Consider the following 20,704-nt stretch of genomic DNA (forward strand, 5'->3'; position numbering starts at 1 on the left):
ACTATTTGCCAATTTTAGCCAATTTTCAATTTTTTTCTAGTTAATAGTTGTAGGAGAGTTATAATAATTTAATTTTTATCATCTTTTCTTATTTTGCTTTAATTATACTTTATATTTTTATAAATGGATGGACAAACGGTTGTTGCATGTTGACAGTTAAAAAAATGGATATCTAGACCTAGATCTTATAATTGGACTTTAGCACATAACTTGTAGCCTATTATGTCTTAAAAGATGGTAAACTGGGCTTAAATTATAAAATCTATTTAGACTTGAGTTTTGCCATATTTACTTAATAAACTAACTCACTTAGAATAGGAAAATTGAATCAGACTTAGGAATGTAAAATACAGCTCATTAAGGATAAATACTTGATAACTGAAGCATAATTGTACTTCGGCTAGACTAGGTGGGCCTTTTGTACATAATTGAATAGTTATTTAGGCTAATCACATAAATGAGAGATTGGGTTAAAAATGGCTAAACTTAAGTGGACCTTATATGTTGTAAAATGTATAGAAATTACTATGTTGTATTTATACAGAATGAACTATTAACTAATAAAATCAAAAGTAAGAATATATAAATAAAAAAGTTGGCTTCTAAATCCATCTTTCGATGTGGCAAAGCTTCCCTATGGAATTTAGTACGCCACTCAATTAATAAAAGTGTTCTGAAGAATTACTCAGGTGACGACTCTCTTTCTCCTCGCTAGTTTCTATGATAAATTAGCGTGTTCCTAATTAAGTTAAAAAGTTTTGCAATGCCGTAGTCGCTAAAAACACTTGTGCGCACCCAAAAATTTCGCCTATGCATGGGGCCTAATATAGTTTTAAGCCCTAAAATAATCACTTTAACTCATTTCAACTCATGTTTTTTACATATGGGCAGGTATTAGTTATGCCTTTTAGTAAGTAAAAACCATTAAATGATAATTTCTCATTCACTTTAACAAATAAAAATTAACACTATCATCATTTATTAAGAAAAGAGTTAATTCAAAGGATATAATTGTTATATTTTTCAAACCTTAAAGATGTAATTGAACTAATTTAAAGTCTAGAACTTAATTGCATTTTAATAAAAATTTTAGGGGTTTAACCTGACAAAACAAGATCTTTATTGTATTTAATATTGATTAATACACGCTCAACATCAGGTACTATAGATGAAACTTACCCACCAAGGTAATATCTGGTCGCAGTGTTAAACCCCATGTATTATTGCTACGAACCTTTCCTTAAACCCTGAGAAGCAGCTCAGACCAGACACGCCTGAAACCATGAAGCCAGACACAAAAGAACCTGAAACTGAGATTGAACCTCCATTCAAAGATGACTCAGATATCTGCAACCAACTATTCTCCCGCTACTCCGCCTCCAAGGCCGTCCACCATCGCCACCTCCTTGCCACCGCCGCCGCCATCCGCTCCATTCTCTCTACTGACGATTCCTATCCCCTCACTCCGGTGGCTTACTTTGCCGCCGCAGTCGATAACCTCTCTGATTTAAAAACCCTAGATTCCGCTGCAATCGCGGCGCTTTTGTCCTTTGTTTCGATACTAGTCCCATTGATTCCAGAGAAGGAGATAAATAGTGATCAGGCTAGCAAGGCAGTGCAAGTGTTGGTGGAAGTTATGGAGAGTGAGGAGTTTGAGTTAGGAGCGGCAAGTGTGAGCGGTGTGGTTAAGTGTTTAGGGATTCTGATTGTTGGGTTTTGTGATTTGGAAGATTGGAGCTCTTTGAAACTGGGGTTTGAAACTGTGCTTAAATCGTGTGTTGATAAGCGGCCCAAGGTGCATTTTTTTTTTTGTCTTAAATCATTATCTAAGAAATTTGATTGGTTAAGGCTTTGTTTGAATTAAGTTATGTTTAAGGATTTAATTCAATTGAATCTTGCTGGATCATATGTTGTGTGATGATTTCAATTTTTTCAAAATGAGAACGGAATAAATGCCAACTGATTTAAACTATTGTAATTTTTGACTTTCTAAACACTACAATTTGAATTTTGAGTAATCTGTTAGCCAAACTGGATATTTAAACTACTAATTTTTTTTCCCAGGTTAGGAGGGGTGCTCAAGATTGCCTTGAGAAGGTTTTTAAGTCTCTTCGGTATTCTACTGTTATTGAGGAATCGGGGAAGTTGGTGTTTTTAGCACTCAAGAGTTACAGGGCCATTGCACTTACACTAAGTGAGTTAAAGGTTGTGGATGATTCTAAAGATAAAACACTATCAGAGCCTAGAAATTTAGAGGTTCTGCATTTGCTAAATTTGCTTAAGCTTGTTGTTCCATATCTCTCTGTTAAGTTCAGTTCGAAAGTTTTGTCGGAATTACTTAAGCTCATTCGTCCTAAGTTCTCACCTTTGACAAGGCATATTTTTAGAAGTATTGAAGCATATTTTGAAAATTCAAGAGAGGAAGTATTCAGCCCACATTTAGAAAACATTATAAGTTCTCTCTGTTTATATGTATCTGTCGGGGAGAATCCAGTGGATACTGTCATTTCTGCAGCAACTTTATTAAAAGTTGCTTTAGACAAACTTCATGCTGGAGGATCAAGGTCTTCGTGGATGAGGAATGTTCCTAAAGTTTTTGGTACTGTAGCAGGTATGCTTATTGTATCTAGATGACATACTTGATGACTCTCATTCTCTTTTCTTATGGTGGGTTTTAATATTATTTATTTGTTTGTTAATTCTCTTGATTATTTCTGCTTCTTTGCTCTGTATCACCTATCTTCTAGATATTGGTTATTCTTTACCTTTCTTTTATCCTTTTTAAAATATTGGATATTCTAATTTGTATTATATTTGACTTGCATTGCACGAGACATGTAAATCATGTTGCCTAGTGAGTCTATAGGTTTTACATTATAGTTTGTTCCTTAAAGCTGCTTAATTTGTTTCCTTATGATTATTATTATTATTGTTGTTGCTAAATCATCATCATCATCATCATCATCATCATCATTGGTATTATTGTTGTTATTTCCAAATGGTTCGAAATTTTCCATTTGTTCTGTTAAACTTTAAAGCTATTGAAGTTCCAATACATGTCACTTCTCTGTTTACCATCTGTCAGAAATCAAGGACATACCTTAACTTAATTATATCAATTCCTATTCTATGATACTTTGACAGCCTACAGGGGTATCATGGCATACTAGTTAATTGGTCAGCCATCAGTGTATTAGTTGTCACAGTTCCCATCTATTCTCATAATGTTTTTGATCCTTACCAATCGACTAGATCCTTTAAACTCCACATATTAGTTGCCATAGTTCCCATCTATTCTCATAAAATTTTTGATCCTTACCAATCCACTAGATCCTTTAAATACTGCACCCTATTAATTTCATCGTGTAATTGGCACATATGATTGTATAAATTTCAGTGTTGCTTTTAAGTGCAATAATTTCTTAAGATACCATGAAATAAGTATTTAAGGATTTAGCAGCTGTCAAGTTCAGATAGAAAGTGTTTGATGGTGATTTCAATGTGATAATTCGAATAAGCTAGAATAGAAGGCTATGCTCAGTATACTTTAAATTAAGGTTATCCATTTTTCAGTTTACTATCATCAAGTCATTGGTTTCCCACCTCAAATTTGTTGTTATTTTATTGGGTTTATGAATAATAATCTTCTAATGGTTCAATTTTTATAATAGGCATTTTGGTCAAACATTTTAGGCCTTCTGATATGTCTTAATCATGCTGATTTAGGTCATTTGACTTGTGAGCTTCTGACATGTCTTAATCATGCTGATCTAGGTCTTCTGACTTGTGAGACTGCTGCTGCATCACAGGCTTCCAATATCATGAAGGAGATGATCAACCATTATATTGATAAAAAAAAGCTCATGACTGATGAAAGCCTGTCTTTTGAAGATGTAAACCAAGAAACTGTTGAAGCAGATGTGATAAAGTTGACATGTTCTGTCTTTGAGAAAACTTTAAGCTCATGCAATGGGCTTCCCAGCGAGCATCTTTTGGAAGTCATATCTGCTTTATTCTTGAACCTTCGTACGTGTATTTGTTTCTCTGCAGCTATTATCTTTAAGTTGATTTATGTTATAATCTATGTCATAATTAATCTTTCTTGCAACTGTCTGATAATTTTAAATGTTGTGGTAGCAGCTTATTAGGAGGTAGACTAATTTAACATTGAGATTCTTGTGTATGAATTGTTCTAGCCAGCTGATTTGTACAATTAAAGGGTGGTTGAATGACTTGTTGGTTTCATATGGCATGTAATACCACCATTAAGCAGGTTCAAGTTCCCTGAAATGCCATTTTAAAACTAAAACGTCCAAAAGAATATGTACTCACTGTAATCTGTTGAGTCGTTAGGGTGGTTTGAATATTTAAGCTGTAAACCATTCTATTCAGGATTTTTTGACTGCTATTCTACTCCCTATTTATTGTCTTATACAAGATAAACTAAATAAGGTGCCCTCTTTAATATGATTTTGAGCTGGATTGTAACCAGAAGGAGATGCGAAATAGCCGCCGTTTCATGTTACTATTTTTCAGTATGTGATCTTCATGTGCCCTCTCAAAGCCCTCGTCTCTGCTTCCTGCTTCCCATCTATATGTAATATTAAATGAAGATCCTTTTCCTTGTTAGGTATCTTTGGACAAATATATATATATATATGTATTCTGTTCTTTGTCAATAGTTTATGTCATACTTAAAATTAGACTTCTCGAAAGAGTTGACACATTTTTGAGTTCTCAAATTTTAACATCATAAGAGAAGTTCCTATATTTCAGAATCATGAATTCATGTTCAAGTGTGATTTTTGCAATAACTTTTGTGCATTAATATGGCTATTATTTATTTTGTACTTTTCTTTGATGTAGGGGAGGTCTCATTTATCTTCATGAAGAATCTTGTTCTCAAGCTTGCTGACTTGATGAACAGTATTAGCCAGGATAAATCTGACATAAATTATGTGAGTTTTTGTGAATGTTTGCATTATTTATGGTATTTTTCATATAGCTGCTTGTAATGGCCTCACACATTTGAATTTAGAACTGATTAGTCTGCCAAATTCATCATGATGTCTGACTTTACTCTCAACCATATCATGGTGGCAGTGTTTCCTTTCTCCTTTTCCCATACATGTTTCTGGTGTAATAAGTGTTTTAGGATTAGAGTGAAGGTAGCTGAAGCTCTGAATTTTGTAAGTGCAGTTGTCAATAGCTTGATATCCTAAACTGAGATTTCTGGTTCATAAGCTGAATCAATCTAAAAAGTTACTTTAACTGTTTTCTCTGAAGTGATGTCAGTTGTCTTACAGATTTAACATGATCATGTCACACCCATGTGGTGTCTCATTAGAGGAATCATAGTAAATATGAGAAGCTATCTCATGTGGTGTCCTTTTTCTTTCATTTTCTTTTATTTTAATGTAGTTAAATTTTAAATCAGATATGTCTTGCATAGTGGGAGTAAATAATTTCCTTAAAATAGCATTTACTTATTTGACTGGTGCCCTTTATTATTAAACTGTGCAGCTTCAGAATTGCATTGGACGTGCTGTAGCTTCCATGGGGCCAGAGAGGATACTTACACTCATACCCATCTCTTTCCATGCTGATAATTTTACTTGTTCGAACGTCTGGTTGATACCCATACTGAAGAAACATGTTGTTGGAGCATCGCTAGGGTATTACATGGAGCATATTGTGCCTCTTGCAAAATCCTTCATGCAAGCGAGTAAGAAAGGCATGTCCTGATATATGAAATTGATTTGAATTAGAATCTTTTCTTTTCTATCTAAGCCAACATTTAAGTTACAGATGGACAAAAAGATATGCTAAGAATTAAGATAGAAGCATAGCGCAAGCGTGTGTCTACATACTTGTGCAACTCTATATGCATTTATGTAATGTTGAATCTAGAAGCTTTATTGCATCCGAAGGCAATACTGACTTGCCACATCAATATTTATCTTGTAAAGATGCAATCTTTAGAAATTCAAGCTGGTTAATATAAGCTTTGTTTATTCTTTTCCCTAGAAGCAAAGTTTTCATATAATCTGAATTGTAATTGAATCTTTTTAAGTGACAAAATTATATATATATATATATATATATATATATATGAAGACAGAATAAATTTGTTTATCCATATAGGCTGGTCAACCCGTTTAAACCTAGTTTTTTTCCCCGTGTTATGACCCGAACTTGTTTATCCTAAACCCAAACCTAAACATGTTTAATGACGTGTCCTGTTGTGTCGTTTAATCAGGTCATGTCAAAAATTGCCAAGCCTACTTTGTACTATGATGTAGATTTCTTGTAATACTGAAGAGTTGGATGCTTTTGTTGTTTGGTTTGATATACAAGATCTTTGTGAATTAATATGCTGACTAATTGATGATTTGAAAACTATAGCTCATAATTGATTTACCAAACACTGCTGGGCGTTATAGCTTGTATAACTCCTTTTCGATTTTAACTAGTCCAATGAGTTGTTGAATGATAAAAATTGTCGATTAGTTTTCTGGTTTTCATTCTACAATAATTTGCAATTACACGAAAGTTTACCAACCTTAGGAATTTGTTAATATTTATCATTTATTTTATCTCCCTCTTTGATCCAGTTAAAAAGTCAGTAATTGGTGAAGATCTGCAGGCTTATGCTTATGGTCTCTGGGGACTGCTCCCTGCCTTTTGTCACTATCCTGTCGATATCCACAAAAAGTTCGGGTCTTTGGCTAAAATTCTAACTGCCTTTCTGAATGAAGATTCTTTCATGCATCAAAATGTTGCTGTTGCCTTACAGGTGTTCTCTCTTTCCCTTTCTGATGTCAAGGAGAAGGCCGTTTATTTTCTCTCTCCTGGGCTGGGCTAATTGTTTAAGACTATCACATTATATGCTCATTTTGTCTTTGGGATTTACTTGTTTATATATTTGTTTTGTATAGGCTCTTGTGAATCAAAATAGAAGTGCAGTTGTCTCTAAGAATACTGCTGGCGAGTCACATATCAATGCAGTGAAGGATGCTCTTTTGGAGTTCAGAACTATACCCACTTATTCGAAGAAAACTGCAACCAAAAACATCAAGACTTTGTCGTCATATTCAACTGAGTTGCTTCAGGCTCTAGTGGACTTATTTGTTGATTCTCTACCAGAGAAGCGCCTATATATAAAGGTTTTTCATATATAATATGCATATTAATCTTTAAAATTATTTTTAGAACTCGTTAAAACCATTAACATGTTTAGTACACGGTGTTTTATTCTCTTTTGTAATTGGTGATTTAAAATTGTACAAACCTCCTATATTTTTGATTGGGTATGATGTTAATTGGACAGGAAATCCCTTTAATTGTCTTACCTAAATTTTGTGTAGTCTTCAGGATGACCTGATTTTTGCTAGGTAGATATGGTTTGATCTTGAACCATTTATTGTTGTGAGGGATGAGGTTGGGTTGCATTTTGAATAATCTCGGGTTGGTTTAGTTTTGGTTATTCATAGTGAGACAGAAGCTTGTTGGATTGTGTTGTTCAACCTATGACCTGATGTGGATATGGCTATCTTTGGTTTTAGGTGAACTCTATTAATTGCTTTGCTTGAGCAAGTGATACATGTTGCTCCTTGTAAGGAACAGTGTGTAACATTTTCTTGTATCAGCTATAAATTTTGCAACTTCTCTTTTCACATTTCTTGGTTTACATGAGGCCTCTACTCCTGAGGGGATAGCACTCTAGAAATCATTTGGTTGAACTGTCTCTAGAAATCATTTGGTTGAACTGTCTGGAATCTCTTTTTCCTGATTGTTAAGTTGTATGTTGTATGTTGTGATACATAATAGCAGTCAATGGAGTAAGACATTTTTTAATCTATTTTCTCAGGATGCTGTTGGATGCTTAGCTTCTATTACGGACTCTTCTATCACCAAGAACATTTTCATGTCACTGCTGGAGAGGTTTCAGCTTGTGAATGACAGAGGCGAATTTGAACAGCTGGTTAACCATGGAGATGAATTGATTGAACCAGAGCAAGGCAGCTTTAGGGCAAATGAAGAAGATGGAAAGAGGTAATTTGGAAAGTTTTATTCTGTTATACTGAAGCAACCCCATCCAGAAAGAAATACTTGGGATATCCAAGGGAAAATCATTTGAGGCGGATGTGGTTCTCATCTACAAACGAAAATTAAGTGAAAGAAAAAAGAACTACTGGCCTCACATAGGATCAAACAAACTCCTATTAAGAAAGCTGAGATCTTCTTGCACTGAGATTGCGTAAAGCAACTCATGAAGCATAATTGCTTGAAAGAAACTAATAATTTGTTTCTGCTTTTCCTTGGAGGTGAATAACACTGAACTGTTAATTCATATGAGATTTGTATTCTTAATTTTGAACAAAGTCCACTCTTCATTTAACAACCAGACCAAGTAGGTTTTCTGATGGTATTAAGAACGATCCAACTGAATTTAGTCCCAAGATATTGCAGCGGAAATAGAAGTAAGATGGCATAAGGTGGATTTACCTCTCTGATGTTTTTTTGCAGCTTTTGAGCTCATAAACTCGTTTAGAATAGTTTTTACCAGTTAGGCTTTGTCTTGCCCTGATATTGTAGTTTACTTTACTTGATTTTGGGGGCAGACTGTTGGTTATCCATTGATGTGGTGCAGTCTTATCTTTTATTTCATCTTCATTGTGGTGACTTGTCAAAGAGTAACATATTTTCTATGCCTCTAGGCCTTCAATTACCATGTTAATTTACTTTTATTTGTTTGGGAGTCAAGACTACTATTATTTGGTTCTCTCTTGACCAAGAAGCATAATTTTTAAAGCAAATTTGCTTATGAGCTATGGAAAAAATGTCTCAGGAGTCGCTCAAGTGAAATATTTTCCTAAGTTTTGAAATTGTGCAGGTGTGTGATCATGGAGTTAGCTTCTTCTCTCATTGAAGGAGCCAAGGAGGATCTTATCAATCTAATATATAATTTTGTTATTTCTGTATTTAAGGTAGATATAACTTGGGCACCATCGCATGTTTATTTTCTCCTTACTTCATTTGGTGGCTGATTAATGCAATCTAAATACTTGTTTGTGAATGTTTAGAATACTGCTGTGACCAGTCATTGTGAAGCATACCACACTTTAAGCAGGGTTTTGGAGGTTTGTACCGTCATCTCGTTATACAAATTGCTACTAGTTTCAAGGTTTTGTAACTCTTGTCATGTTTTGCAGCAGGAACATGCCTGGTTCTGTTCTGCTCGATTTGCAGAGTTGATAGAGTTGTTAATTGGTCTGAAGCCTCCTACTGATGTTGCTTCTTTAAAAAATCGATTTGCTTGTTTCCAGATCCTTATGATTCACATATTGGAGGTGAAAATGATTCTACTCTCGCTCTCACTCTTCTTCTTTTCTCTTCTTCTTTTTTCGCTGTATTTCCCTCTAATTTCCCCCTTGGATATTCATGATGAAAAAGATATGGAAAAATCAGTTGATAATTGATTATAACTTTTGTAAAGGTTTTCTTTTCTTCCTTTTCTGGGCTATCTGTGATGTAACAATTTCAAGATACAATCTTCAGCCATCCTATATAGGTTCGGATAAGGGCTAAAAGTACTTGTACTATGTCATGTTACGCTATCTTAAACCTAGATCTCTCATTGACTTTCCCCTTCTAGTTTTTCTTTCTTTCTTCTTTGATTAAATATAATTTGTTGTCGGGAAAGTGAAATTCTATTGTTGAATATAATCCGTACAGAATGCCCTTTTACTAGAAAAAACTAAAAAGGATTTCTGAGAAACTCTGCTGATAGTGGAGATATTTTCATGTTAAATGTTAGCATCAAAGTCATTGTTACTCAAATAGCAACGGAAATAAGTGTGATAATCCACTTCGTGCGGGTTCAATTCCCGTCATTCGCCCATAGTCATAAATAAAGGAAATTTTAGTGAATGAGAAAAGTTAGAAAAAAATTTAAATTTTAAGATAAAACTAATAAATATAAATAATTTTGTTCTAAATTACTATTACTCTAAATCTAAATTACAAAATACTATTCACTATTCAGATATCTATTTCCCTTTTAACTTAAACTTTTAAAATGAAAGAAAAATAAAAATAAAAATTTTATTTTATTTTTTTAATATTAATTGTATTTTTTTTCAATTTAATTTAATATTTTTAGGGACTGCAAACAAGAAATAATACTAAGCCAGTGCTGTTCATGTGTTCAGCTGTACTAATCCACCTTGGGGGAGATGGAGAGCCATATAATATGAATATTAGTGAAGGATTACTAACTATTAACTTTTAAGTTAGAATCGTAGAACAGCCACTTGAATGTCTTCCCTCTCATGCAATGGAGTTTCTTGAGAGGGGCATTATTGTTACTTCCTTTATTCAATACAAGGCATCTTAATAGCTATTATAATGACTTGTTTATATAAATTATGCTTGGATGCTTCTGTTTTCCTATGCAATTTAATGGAAATTGTGGTTACAACAACACATGGTGAAAATTGAAATGAGGTTTTCTAGAGGCTAAGGGCACTTCTTTTTTTTTTTTTAAATCCTTGGTAGTTTACCTTTGAATTTACTAGGCCTAAAAATAGTATTTTGAAGAGTAATTGGAGACTAAATTCCTATTAACTTTAATGTACGCTGTGCAGGCATGCTTGGAGGAGGAAGATACAAAGGCTTTTCTTATGCTCAATGAGATCATACTCACTTTAAAGGGTGTAAGTTCTCCCAAATAAGAATTCTATGATTGCAGTTGCTTTTCTTAGTTGCCCCCCCTTTTTTTTTCTTTCCCTTCTTTGGGCTTTCATGATAATTTGTGTGCGTTAAAATAAGCAATGTATGTATGGTCAAAAAATTATTGCTACAAATCTCTCTATCTGTCCTGGATTTTCAATTTTAAGACTTGTAAGGTGAGGGCGCTAATGATTTTAACATCAGTAAAGAATGTAAAATAGCTTTCCAGTTGGAATATCTATAGCTCCACTCATATGGTCTTTTTCATTCAAAATGAACTCTATTGGATGCTACACCTAAATTATTCAACACTCAATCTTGTTCTATTACCTGCCATTTTTAGACAAAGAAGTTAAGTTCTCTTGGTAGTGGCACATAGGGATTTTAAGAGAGCCTATGCTGCTTTTGTAAATATTTAATCTATTGGTGTAGATGGTGAAATTTCTGACTTGGTTGTTTTAGTCAATGTGGTTGACATTTAAAATTAATTGTTGAGTCTAAAGACATTATTTATTGATAAAACTTATATGCAGTTATTTGTTATTATGTAGGCGGATGATGAAGCTAGGAAAGTGGCTTATGACACACTCCTTATGATAAGTTCCTCCTTCCGAAATTTATCATCTGCAAGTTCTGGTGAAACTTATCACAAACTGATAAGCATGGTTAGTGCCTCATTTTTCTTTTCCAAGTTATTTGGTGTATCATTTTGTTGTCCACTATAACCCACTTTCTGATATTCATTCACATTGCTAGTAAAGCAACCAGCTATTTTGTTCAATGTTTTAATATTGTAAATCCTTGATGGATGGGTATTAGCTACGGCGCAACAACTGGTGGAAGTAATAATTCTGCAGATATATGGAGGCAGTCCAGATTTCTTTTTGGACAGCAACTGGTGCTCTAGAAACAACTAGGAGGCATATGTCCAGAATGAGTCCAGGAAATGACTACTTGCATTTTAAGAAGAAAAGAACTAAACTCTTTATATAACCCTTCTAACTCCTGCAACTTCCTAATCTCAGTCATTGTCAATTCTCTTAGTCATATGTGAACATTGTATATTCCAGCGCTAAAGTGACTGGTCTATGCCAAATAATAACTGATGACTTTCTTTGTTACTGGCTTTGCTCAATTAAGTGTTGCATGGGAGTTCCCACTAACTATTTGCTGTTCTATCCCAGTTGCATCCAGGCTATTCTTTGGTACTTTTTTGCATGTCTTTTTTTTTTTTTCCTGATTTTAAGCAATCATGATCCTTATGTACTTAATAATTTCTTTCAGCCAACGGTTCTAATTGAATAGTTGATTTAAAAAAAAAAAAAAAAGAAAAACCTATTATGTGATCTGTCTCAAATGTTTTTTGTTGTCCGAGTCAGAGCTTCATCTTGTAAGTGGACATTTGTATGAACTAGTGGGCTATTTCATTCGCTTTGCTGGATTACCCTTTCATTAAATGCTAATGTCTGCCGCCTCTGTGTCTTATTTATGTTAATCTGTAATGTAACTTCAAAAGAAAAATGCAGTTTTGTTTCTTTGGCTCTTTAAACTAGCCAAATAATTGGGACATCCAACAGGTAAAATATATACAAACATTTTTGGATTGATGGAATACTTGATTTATATTAAAATCTGGATAGCATGGTGTCTTGTTGTCAATCTAAGGAATGCATGGTCTTGCTGTACTATCAATTTTGATTTGAACTTTTAAGTACACCAATTTCCATGTGGCAGTACAAAGACTACGCTATCTACTAATATATCTTTTTTCTAATCACACACAATTTGCAGATAATGGGTTATCTTTCGGGTCCATCCCCTCACATAAAGAGCGGAGCAGTGTCAGCACTGTCTTTACTGGTGTATAATGATGCAGACATCTGTCTCAAGATGCCTGAACTTGTTCCTTCACTCTTATCCTTGCTGCAAAGCAAAGCTGTGGAAGTCATAAAAGTAATATTTTCTTCCTCATATAATTTACACTCTCCCTGTTACTTTCTTCTAATTATAATCAACTGAGTTGTACCACATGAAACAGGCTGTTTTGGGTTTTGTGAAAGTACTAGTATCATCCTTGCAAGCTAAAGATCTGCAGAATCTTCTATCTGACATCACCAGCAACATACTCCTGTGGTCAACTGTCTCTAGATTTCATTTTAGATCTAAGGTATATGGATTGATGATTTCACTTGCAAAAGTGTAGGAAATAAGACTCTGTGTTGATGCCTGTTATTGGTGTCTGCGTATCATTGTTTCCTAGTTTTTTACTCATTTCTTGTAAGGTACTCATACATGTGAATATTTGTTTGTATGTAGGTGACAGTTATACTGGAGATTATGAGACGGAAGTGTGGTTCTGCTGCAGTTGAGTTAGTTACTCCAGAGAAGTATAAGAGTTTTGTTAAAACTGTTTTGCAGGTGTTTTATTCCTCTCTTCTGTTCTTTCAAAATTTTCCCAATCCATATTCAATTCATTTTAACTTCAGAAGTATTCATTTGATTGCATTTTAACTTGCCTTGTGTAGTCTAGTCTCTAATATTTTGTAACCTGAAACGTTTAGGTGTCTTAGTAAGAAAAACACATACATTGTGTTCCCATCAATGGTGAGGCCCTGTTTCTATAAGCAAAAGGCATAACCAAATTAAGTCATTAGATGCCTCCATCTATTAAGCTATGCACTGATCTTCCAACTTTCAGATTCAAATTACATGAAAAGATCTTTCAGACCTGCTTCACGTAGGAGTTGTAACTTGCAAGTTGCAATAGAATCTTTCTGTACTTGTTCTTTTGCTATATGATCATAAACTAATTATATGGTCTTAACCATGAAAAAACTATAAGCTAGCTATTGTTTGACGTGCTTGATTATTGCCCCTCTTTCCTTTTGCTATGTGATATTTGTAATGTCTCCATTCTACACATTAAACTTTTATTTCTCCTGCGTAGGATCCATTAATTCAGTGAAAGAAACAATTTATGGTCATTCATACTTGGTCCACAGGCATGGCATTATTGGTCCTGTATAGATGATTCCTACTATTTGGTGTAGAAAGGAACAGATATGCTGAGTAGTAAAATATTTGGTCCAACATTGTTGTCATTTATAATGAAATTGGCTTATTCCTACTTCTATGCCAATCTTGTGCAGAATCGTCATCATAACACAACATCAAAGGAAGGCTCAACTGGTATGGAAACAAAGCTTGCATATTCATCCTCCAAAAGGTATGCTATCTCTTTGATTTTTCTATTTCATTTTTCATATTTAATATCTTCCATGTCCTAGGTTTATGTCCCATTTTTTTCTTTTACTTGCTGACCTGTCCCTTCCCTCTCCCCTGTTTCAGAAAAACTGATAATAACTAGTAAGTGCTATTAAACTTGTTTCTTACTAGGATTGACAAGCGGAAGCACAAAGAATTGGGTTTTGTATCTGAGGAAAAGGGAAGGAAGAGAAAGAGAAATAATAAGGAAAACAGGAACCCTCCTACTTTCGCAGAGCCGGGTGTATCAAGTGGTGATGGTGGTGGACCTGAAGGGGCTAAAAGAGAGTGGCATTCTAAATATGGAAAACCTGTAAAGGGTCGATCAACTGATAATGGAAAAAAGAGGAAATTTATCAAACAGCCTGCCAGTGGTGGAAAAAAAGGGGTGGAGCGGACGATCATGGGCAAGAAAGGGGGAACAGTATTTCATAAACCTGCTTCCACTCCCAAATTCCCTAAACACAATAAATTTGGGAAGAAACACAAAGGTTAGTGATCAGTTGCGTGCATCATAGAGTTGGTTTTGCTTCCAAAATGCACAGATGAAAAAGTTGAAAGGAAACAGAAAACTAACGATGTCAGATGTTCGAGAAGCCTGAGCAGTTGCTTCCACAGCATTGGCGTGAAGCCTCACCTAGGACTGCTATTTGACAAGAGACGTACATCCGCTGAAAGGTGAGATTTTAAAGTTTTATTTTAGGGCTCTGCTATTATTCTAGGGCTTTCGAATTGCAGAACCAGACGCCGGAAAGATAAGCCGGGGGAGTCATCCCCAGTACAGAGAAGGAAAGCATTCTTTAATTTCTCAAAGAAGCAATTGGGATATTCATAGGTTGTATGAACTCAGTGGAACTTATAATTTTGTACCATCTTAAATTTTGAGGAATGTCTAGTTGGTTATTTATGTTCATGGCACCGTTGTCCAGGTAGTATAGAACTGAAATTCGGACACATCAATTAGAGTGGAAGTGCTTTGAATGTGCTTCAGATTCTCTAATGGATTATTCAAAAATAAAATGAAAATTGAATAATGTTGGGCTAATTTAAACATTATAAACTGTGCCTAATTTTCAAGCATTAAATGAAAATAAATCAAGTAGAATCACAATCCCAGATAAAAGAATATATATAATTTGAATGTTATCTATAGTCCCATACAAAGCGGATAGATTTTGCACTATTATTAATTCTTCGAGTCTCCTCCTCTCTTCGCAAAAAGAAGGATAGATAAGAGCAGTTAAAATATCAAATGGGAAAGTGAATTACTATGTTAATTTTAAGGAATCATAACTTTTTCTAAAAAAAATTGCATATGTTATTTTCACAGATATTAATTATTTATATTCCTGATATTTATTTTAGCTTTTATTTATGAAGAACTTTACTGTTAACTAAACTGTGTTTCCCGCTAGGGGTGAGTAAAATTTTGGAAAAACTGAAAATCGAACCGTACAGATTCTTGTTCGGTTTGGTTATTTTTTCTAAGTTTGGTTTATTCAGTTTAATTTTTTTCAAAACCAAAATAATATGGGTCGATTCAATTTTGTGCTAAAAAATTCAAATTAATTGAAATAATCAATTTTTTAAATTATTTATTAAATTTTATTTTTATTTTTAATATAAACTTCAATTTTTAAAGTGATTTTAGATTTGGTTCAGTTATTATGATTTACATCCTAATTGATCCGGTTCGATTCATATTTATATATAATCTAGTTATTTCGATTTATTTGAAAAATCGATTTCGATTCTTTTTATTCTTAAAATTAATTCGATTTATTCGGTAGACCTAATTCAGTTCGATTCAGAACCAAACCGACTGAATGATTATCCCTACTTCCCACCACCATCAGCAGCCAATAATCAACAATAGCTTATCCTTGCTGCCACTGCAAGCTACCCACTAGCCAACACCAATTTATTCCACTATCGTCACTGTAAGCTACCGATCAACATCACCTTACCCACTTCTTTCACTGTACTGATAAATAAAACAAAAAATAAAAGAAATTTCCATCACCTCATCGCACCAGCTAAAGTCCCATTGCACATCGAATTTGTAAAAGTGCTTTTCAGAAAAGAATTTATTTTGAAGCTTTTTGAATTTTAAAAATTGGTTTTGGAGAAAAGTAGATAAATTGATTCCTTTTAAAGCAAATTTGATAAAAAATAGTTTATGAAAATTTAATCAGTTTATTAAATCAGAAAATTTATAAATTAGCATTTTAAACACCTAACAACCAGTCTCGAATCTAGCATTTTCACTGCTAAGGCAAATTTACAATGAGATGGGAATATTTGCGTGGAAATCTTCTTGCAGACCTTCTCCTTGGTATCATAACAATGATTATTTTGGAAGGTGGTGGAAGCATCTGTGGAAGATGTGGATTCTTAACAAGATTAAAGTTTTCTTTGGAAAGCTATTTCTAATGCTTTACCTACAAGAGTTGTGTTGCATCACCGAGGATAGAGGGAAAATGTCCACATTGTGGTGTTTTTGAAGATTCTATGCTTCTTTTCTTTTCTTTTCTTGTCCTTATGCTTAGAAAATTTGGAGATCATCATCTTTAGGTCTTATCTCATCTCAGCTTGGACATGACTTTTCTGCAAACTGTTGGGATGTTATAGTGTAGGAAATTTAGAGCTAGGCATCATCATCAGAGACCTTAGAGGTTTTTTTCTTTCCTTCTTTGGTGGATTTGGCGAAGGAGGAATGATGCATTATTCAATTTGAAGTATCGATTGGTACAGGAAGTTACTCATCTTGCTTATCAAGATCGGAAGGAATTTTTTGAGGCTAATCTACTAACTCCTTTGCTAGAAAATCCCCAACCAGCTAGATATCGAAACTTTAGTCTTGTAAGTCCTCGAGACTAGGTTAAAATCAATTTTTATGTTGCATCCTCTTCAAAATATAACTGTGGAAACAGGGGTTCTATTACTAGTTTTATTGTTGGAGTTAGTTTTCCCTAACTTCATTTGATGAGATCTTTAGATTTTGGAATCATCTTGATTGGAGTGTGTTTTCTTGCATTCCATATGTATCATAACTAAATAGTTATTGGGTTGTATGGTTGCTAAGATGATGATTTCTTATCATCAAGGATACTAGAAATAGAATATGATGTCGAGCTGCAGAAGCCACACTTCGTAAGCCCGAGTTGGTGTAGAATTTTTTTACTTTGATATAGGACCATACTCATTTGATTGAGGGACTATGCTTGTTTGATTGAAGGACCACGCCTACTTGATTGAAGGGTTACGCCCGCTTGATTAAAGAACTACACCTATTTGAATGGAGGACCAGACTTGCTTGATTGAAGGACTACGCCTATTTAAATGAAGGACCACACCTATTTAATTGAAGGAGCACGCCTATTTGATTGAAAGGCTACGCTTGCTTGATTAAAGGGCTATGCCCGCTTGACTGATTGATTTCATACTTCGGGATGTTGAAATTGATTTTGGATTAACAATCTCCACTTTAGGATGTAATATGACTGCTTGTCTTCTAGGGACTAAACTGGTAATTTGTTCGTATGGGGATTAAAATATAGTTTTAGGAGGTCAGAGGTCAAAATGACACACTTATATATATATGTATCTCTTTATCCATTATTTTATCCATTCTCTTTTATTCTCCTTAAACTCTTTTCAATATTTTCTTTGATTTCTTCCTCATTTCTTAGTCAAATCCTGCAAAATTTATCTTGAAATGGCTAGTTGTTCTTCAAGATTCGTAGAGCGCACCGCAGGGGAGGAAATCTACATTTTCACTAAATTGAGCACCCATCGAGCTTTTTTGCTTGTCGATGATATATTTTCTTCCACTAAACACCTTCTTTTGACATTTTTACACTTAACAAACGCGTAATTTTATCAAAAATAGCAAAAAATGAAGAAAACTAATAAAAAATATCGTGCCCTAGCCTGTAGAGTCGATCAGATTGGGCGCGCACAGGCCAAAATTAACTATTTAGCCACCTTTTAGCAAAAAATCTTGAAACTAATTAGTTTACTATTTTGAGCTTTAATATATATGCATTATATTTTTATACATGTTTCTACACTTTTCAAAGTGATGTATTGATTCAGTTCGCTGGAAATTTCTACGGTGCTCAGGAGTGGTTCAGTGCCGAGCTTTGTCTAGGTTTGGATTAGTGATACTGGGTTCCACCGATTCTTTGCCACACCACCTTCTATTTTTGGGAGGACTCATCACATCTCAATATATGCACTACTCGAGAGGTGGATGGATATCCCCCATACTTTCCACACTTACAGTTCCTCCATACTTTCCACACTTACAGTTGGAGAGCTGATGTTGTCTTCGCTATCCTTTACTGACATCACCAATATTGACTTTACAGGTACCCCTATACCTTTTGATGATGTCATCCACGATCGACGATATAAAGCTTGGGACCAGTTTATCATTAATCTGCTAAGGTTCTTGCCTACGCGCAAGATCACTCGGTATTTAGCTTATTAGAGAATTTCCCTCCACTATAGGGGATTCACCCCTCGGTCCTCTTGGGAGGTGGACCAGATGGCCTAAGCCTTCCTCGTATACTTGTTTGAGACCACTTTGTTCAGCAATTTGTGGAACTCATTGAACCTCCACTAGTTAGCTCTTTTGAGGGATTTGGACCAGGTCTCATCCTTCAATTAGGAATCCACTACTTTTGCGTATTTGTACTAGTAGATGGACATCAAATCCGTGAGAGCAAGTGGCTCTGCGGTTTCTGGTATGCTATATATGTAAGTTTTGCTTTTTGTTATTGATTCTTGCTTTTTATTTATGCATAAGTTATGGACTGTTTGAGTGTAGGTATGGGCTCTAGAGATCGGTCTTCTAGTGGGCTCTCACCTATTAGTACTTCCCAAGATTTCCTTCACTTGTGCCACTCGGGTTCGAGCAGGAGTGTCCTGGTTGAGTGGGCGCAGGTCCATGTACCTTCGCATTTTGCAGATTTGCAGTGACTAGCTCGGTGAATGTCGCTACTAGACTGTATGAAAATCATATATTCGACTTTAAGTGTATAAAGTATTAAAATACTTACTTTTTCTTTCCTCTTGATACCATAAAAAGCACGAAGCTAGTCTTCCACACAGATTAATACTTGGACTGTATTTGCTCCTAAAGAGGCACGATGTGGATCAATAACCATTCCACTGGCACTAAAAGTTGATTCATAAGCCATTGTAGTTATTGGAATTAATAGTACATCACAAGCCATCTTTGGCAATATCCTAAACTTCAAATTGTATATCCTCCGCCAAGCTAATGCATCGAATTCGCTATCATCTTCACAAATAACTACTCCTTTATCTAAATACACTTCTAATTCATACTTCACTTGCTCAACAATGTCAACTTTCTTGATATAGCTAGCAAATGGTGCTCTCACTTTACATTTTCCTTTCCATCTATAGTACTTGTAGTACTATAACTTTCTTCTTGAAATTCTTTTTCGGTAATATTAGCTTTGTGAGCCTCCACATACTCATTGTAAAGCATGCATAAAGTCTCATGAATTGTGGTGTGTGCTCAATTGAATCAGCTGTAGAATATATCTCTGGAAAATACCATTCAATCGACTTCATCTTATTCCTTGGATCTAAAACAACGGCTATGGAGATCAACAAGTTACAATCACCCTAATATTTATCAAATTTAGCTTTCTTTTTTTTTTCCTGCCATGTAAAAACCCTCACCCACATTTACTTCATTCAACAACTTTTTTATGTTGTAAAGCTCGGTAAGAAACAAGTTTGAAGTTGGATATTCACTACCTGAAATGAGATGGATGACTTCATTAAACTCTTCAAGAAATGAACAAACTCTAGAGACCTTTTTCCAATCCTCCTCACTAAGTAAAAAATGGTAGGTTGAATCTCTTAGTGGATATCTTAGAAACACATTTTTGAATTCTAAAGCAGCTGATAACATGAAATATGTTGCATTCCACCTTGTGCAACAATTCAATACAAGCTTCTTTGAAGATAATTTCAACTGTTTTGCAATTTCACTAAATACATTAAGATGATACTCAGGACCGATTATGTACTTCACACTTTCGCATACATTTATTATTATATTTTGAATCCCGGATAACCCATCTTGCACCAAGAGATTTAAGATATGTACACAACATCTTACGTGAAATAATTTACCGCTAAGAGGAATATTATTTTTGTAAGAGAGGTTTTCCATTAACACCCAAACAATTGCATCATTTTAACCAGCATTATCAACTGAAATTGTCCACACCTTATTTTTAATTCCCCACTCAATTAAACATTTATGTAGCACATCACAAATGAAAACACCGGTATATGAGATAATGGAACATCATGAAAACTTTAAGTGCGCTTCTGTGAATTCCAGTTGGGGTCCATATAATAACAAGTGACAACTATATAAGAAACTTTCTGATCCGACTTCCATAAATCTATAGTTACACTAACTCTGCTAACATCTTGCAGCTCTTCCATTACTTTTTCCTTCTCCTTCTCATAACTAGTAAAATAATCTTTTTTTATAGTGGCTCGACTAGGCTTCTAATAATGTGGAAAGGCAGTTTTTATCAATAAATTGAATATCTCATATTTTGAAAAAATAAATAGCAACTCATGAACAATAATCATGTGGGAGAGGATCTCTCTTATCTTTGTATGATCATATTTATAACTTTGAACA

General features: G+C 34.4%; 1 protein-coding gene across 3 annotated transcripts; it reads left to right on the plus strand.

Annotated features, from left to right (window-relative positions):
* The first annotated feature begins 1,149 nt into the window (after positions 1-1,149).
* Positions 1,150-14,911, plus strand: LOC8287665 (RRP12-like protein). 3 transcript variants are annotated; one of them, XM_015725589.3, is made up of 19 exons: positions 1,150-1,795; positions 2,065-2,611; positions 3,775-4,026; positions 4,867-4,958; positions 5,524-5,734; positions 6,615-6,796; positions 6,939-7,166; positions 7,871-8,055; positions 8,897-8,990; positions 9,087-9,143; positions 9,216-9,353; positions 10,650-10,718; positions 11,286-11,399; positions 12,526-12,687; positions 12,773-12,901; positions 13,051-13,152; positions 13,884-13,960; positions 14,131-14,489; positions 14,584-14,911. In XM_015725589.3, exons 1-19 carry the CDS (start codon positions 1,283-1,285, stop codon positions 14,598-14,600), a joined length of 3,528 nt encoding a protein of 1,175 aa, XP_015581075.2. In that variant the 5' UTR covers positions 1,150-1,282; the 3' UTR covers positions 14,601-14,911. The 3 variants fall into 3 exon arrangements, with proteins under 3 accessions (XP_015581075.2, XP_015581076.2, XP_015581077.2); XM_015725590.3 differs by having other exon boundaries at positions 9,219-9,353; XM_015725591.3 differs by having other exon boundaries at positions 5,524-5,725.
* Positions 14,912-20,704: the final 5,793 nt, after the last annotated feature.

Source organism: Ricinus communis, chromosome 10, assembly GCF_019578655.1.
Source record: "Ricinus communis isolate WT05 ecotype wild-type chromosome 10, ASM1957865v1, whole genome shotgun sequence".
NCBI classification, from domain to species: Eukaryota; Viridiplantae; Streptophyta; class Magnoliopsida; order Malpighiales; family Euphorbiaceae; genus Ricinus; species Ricinus communis.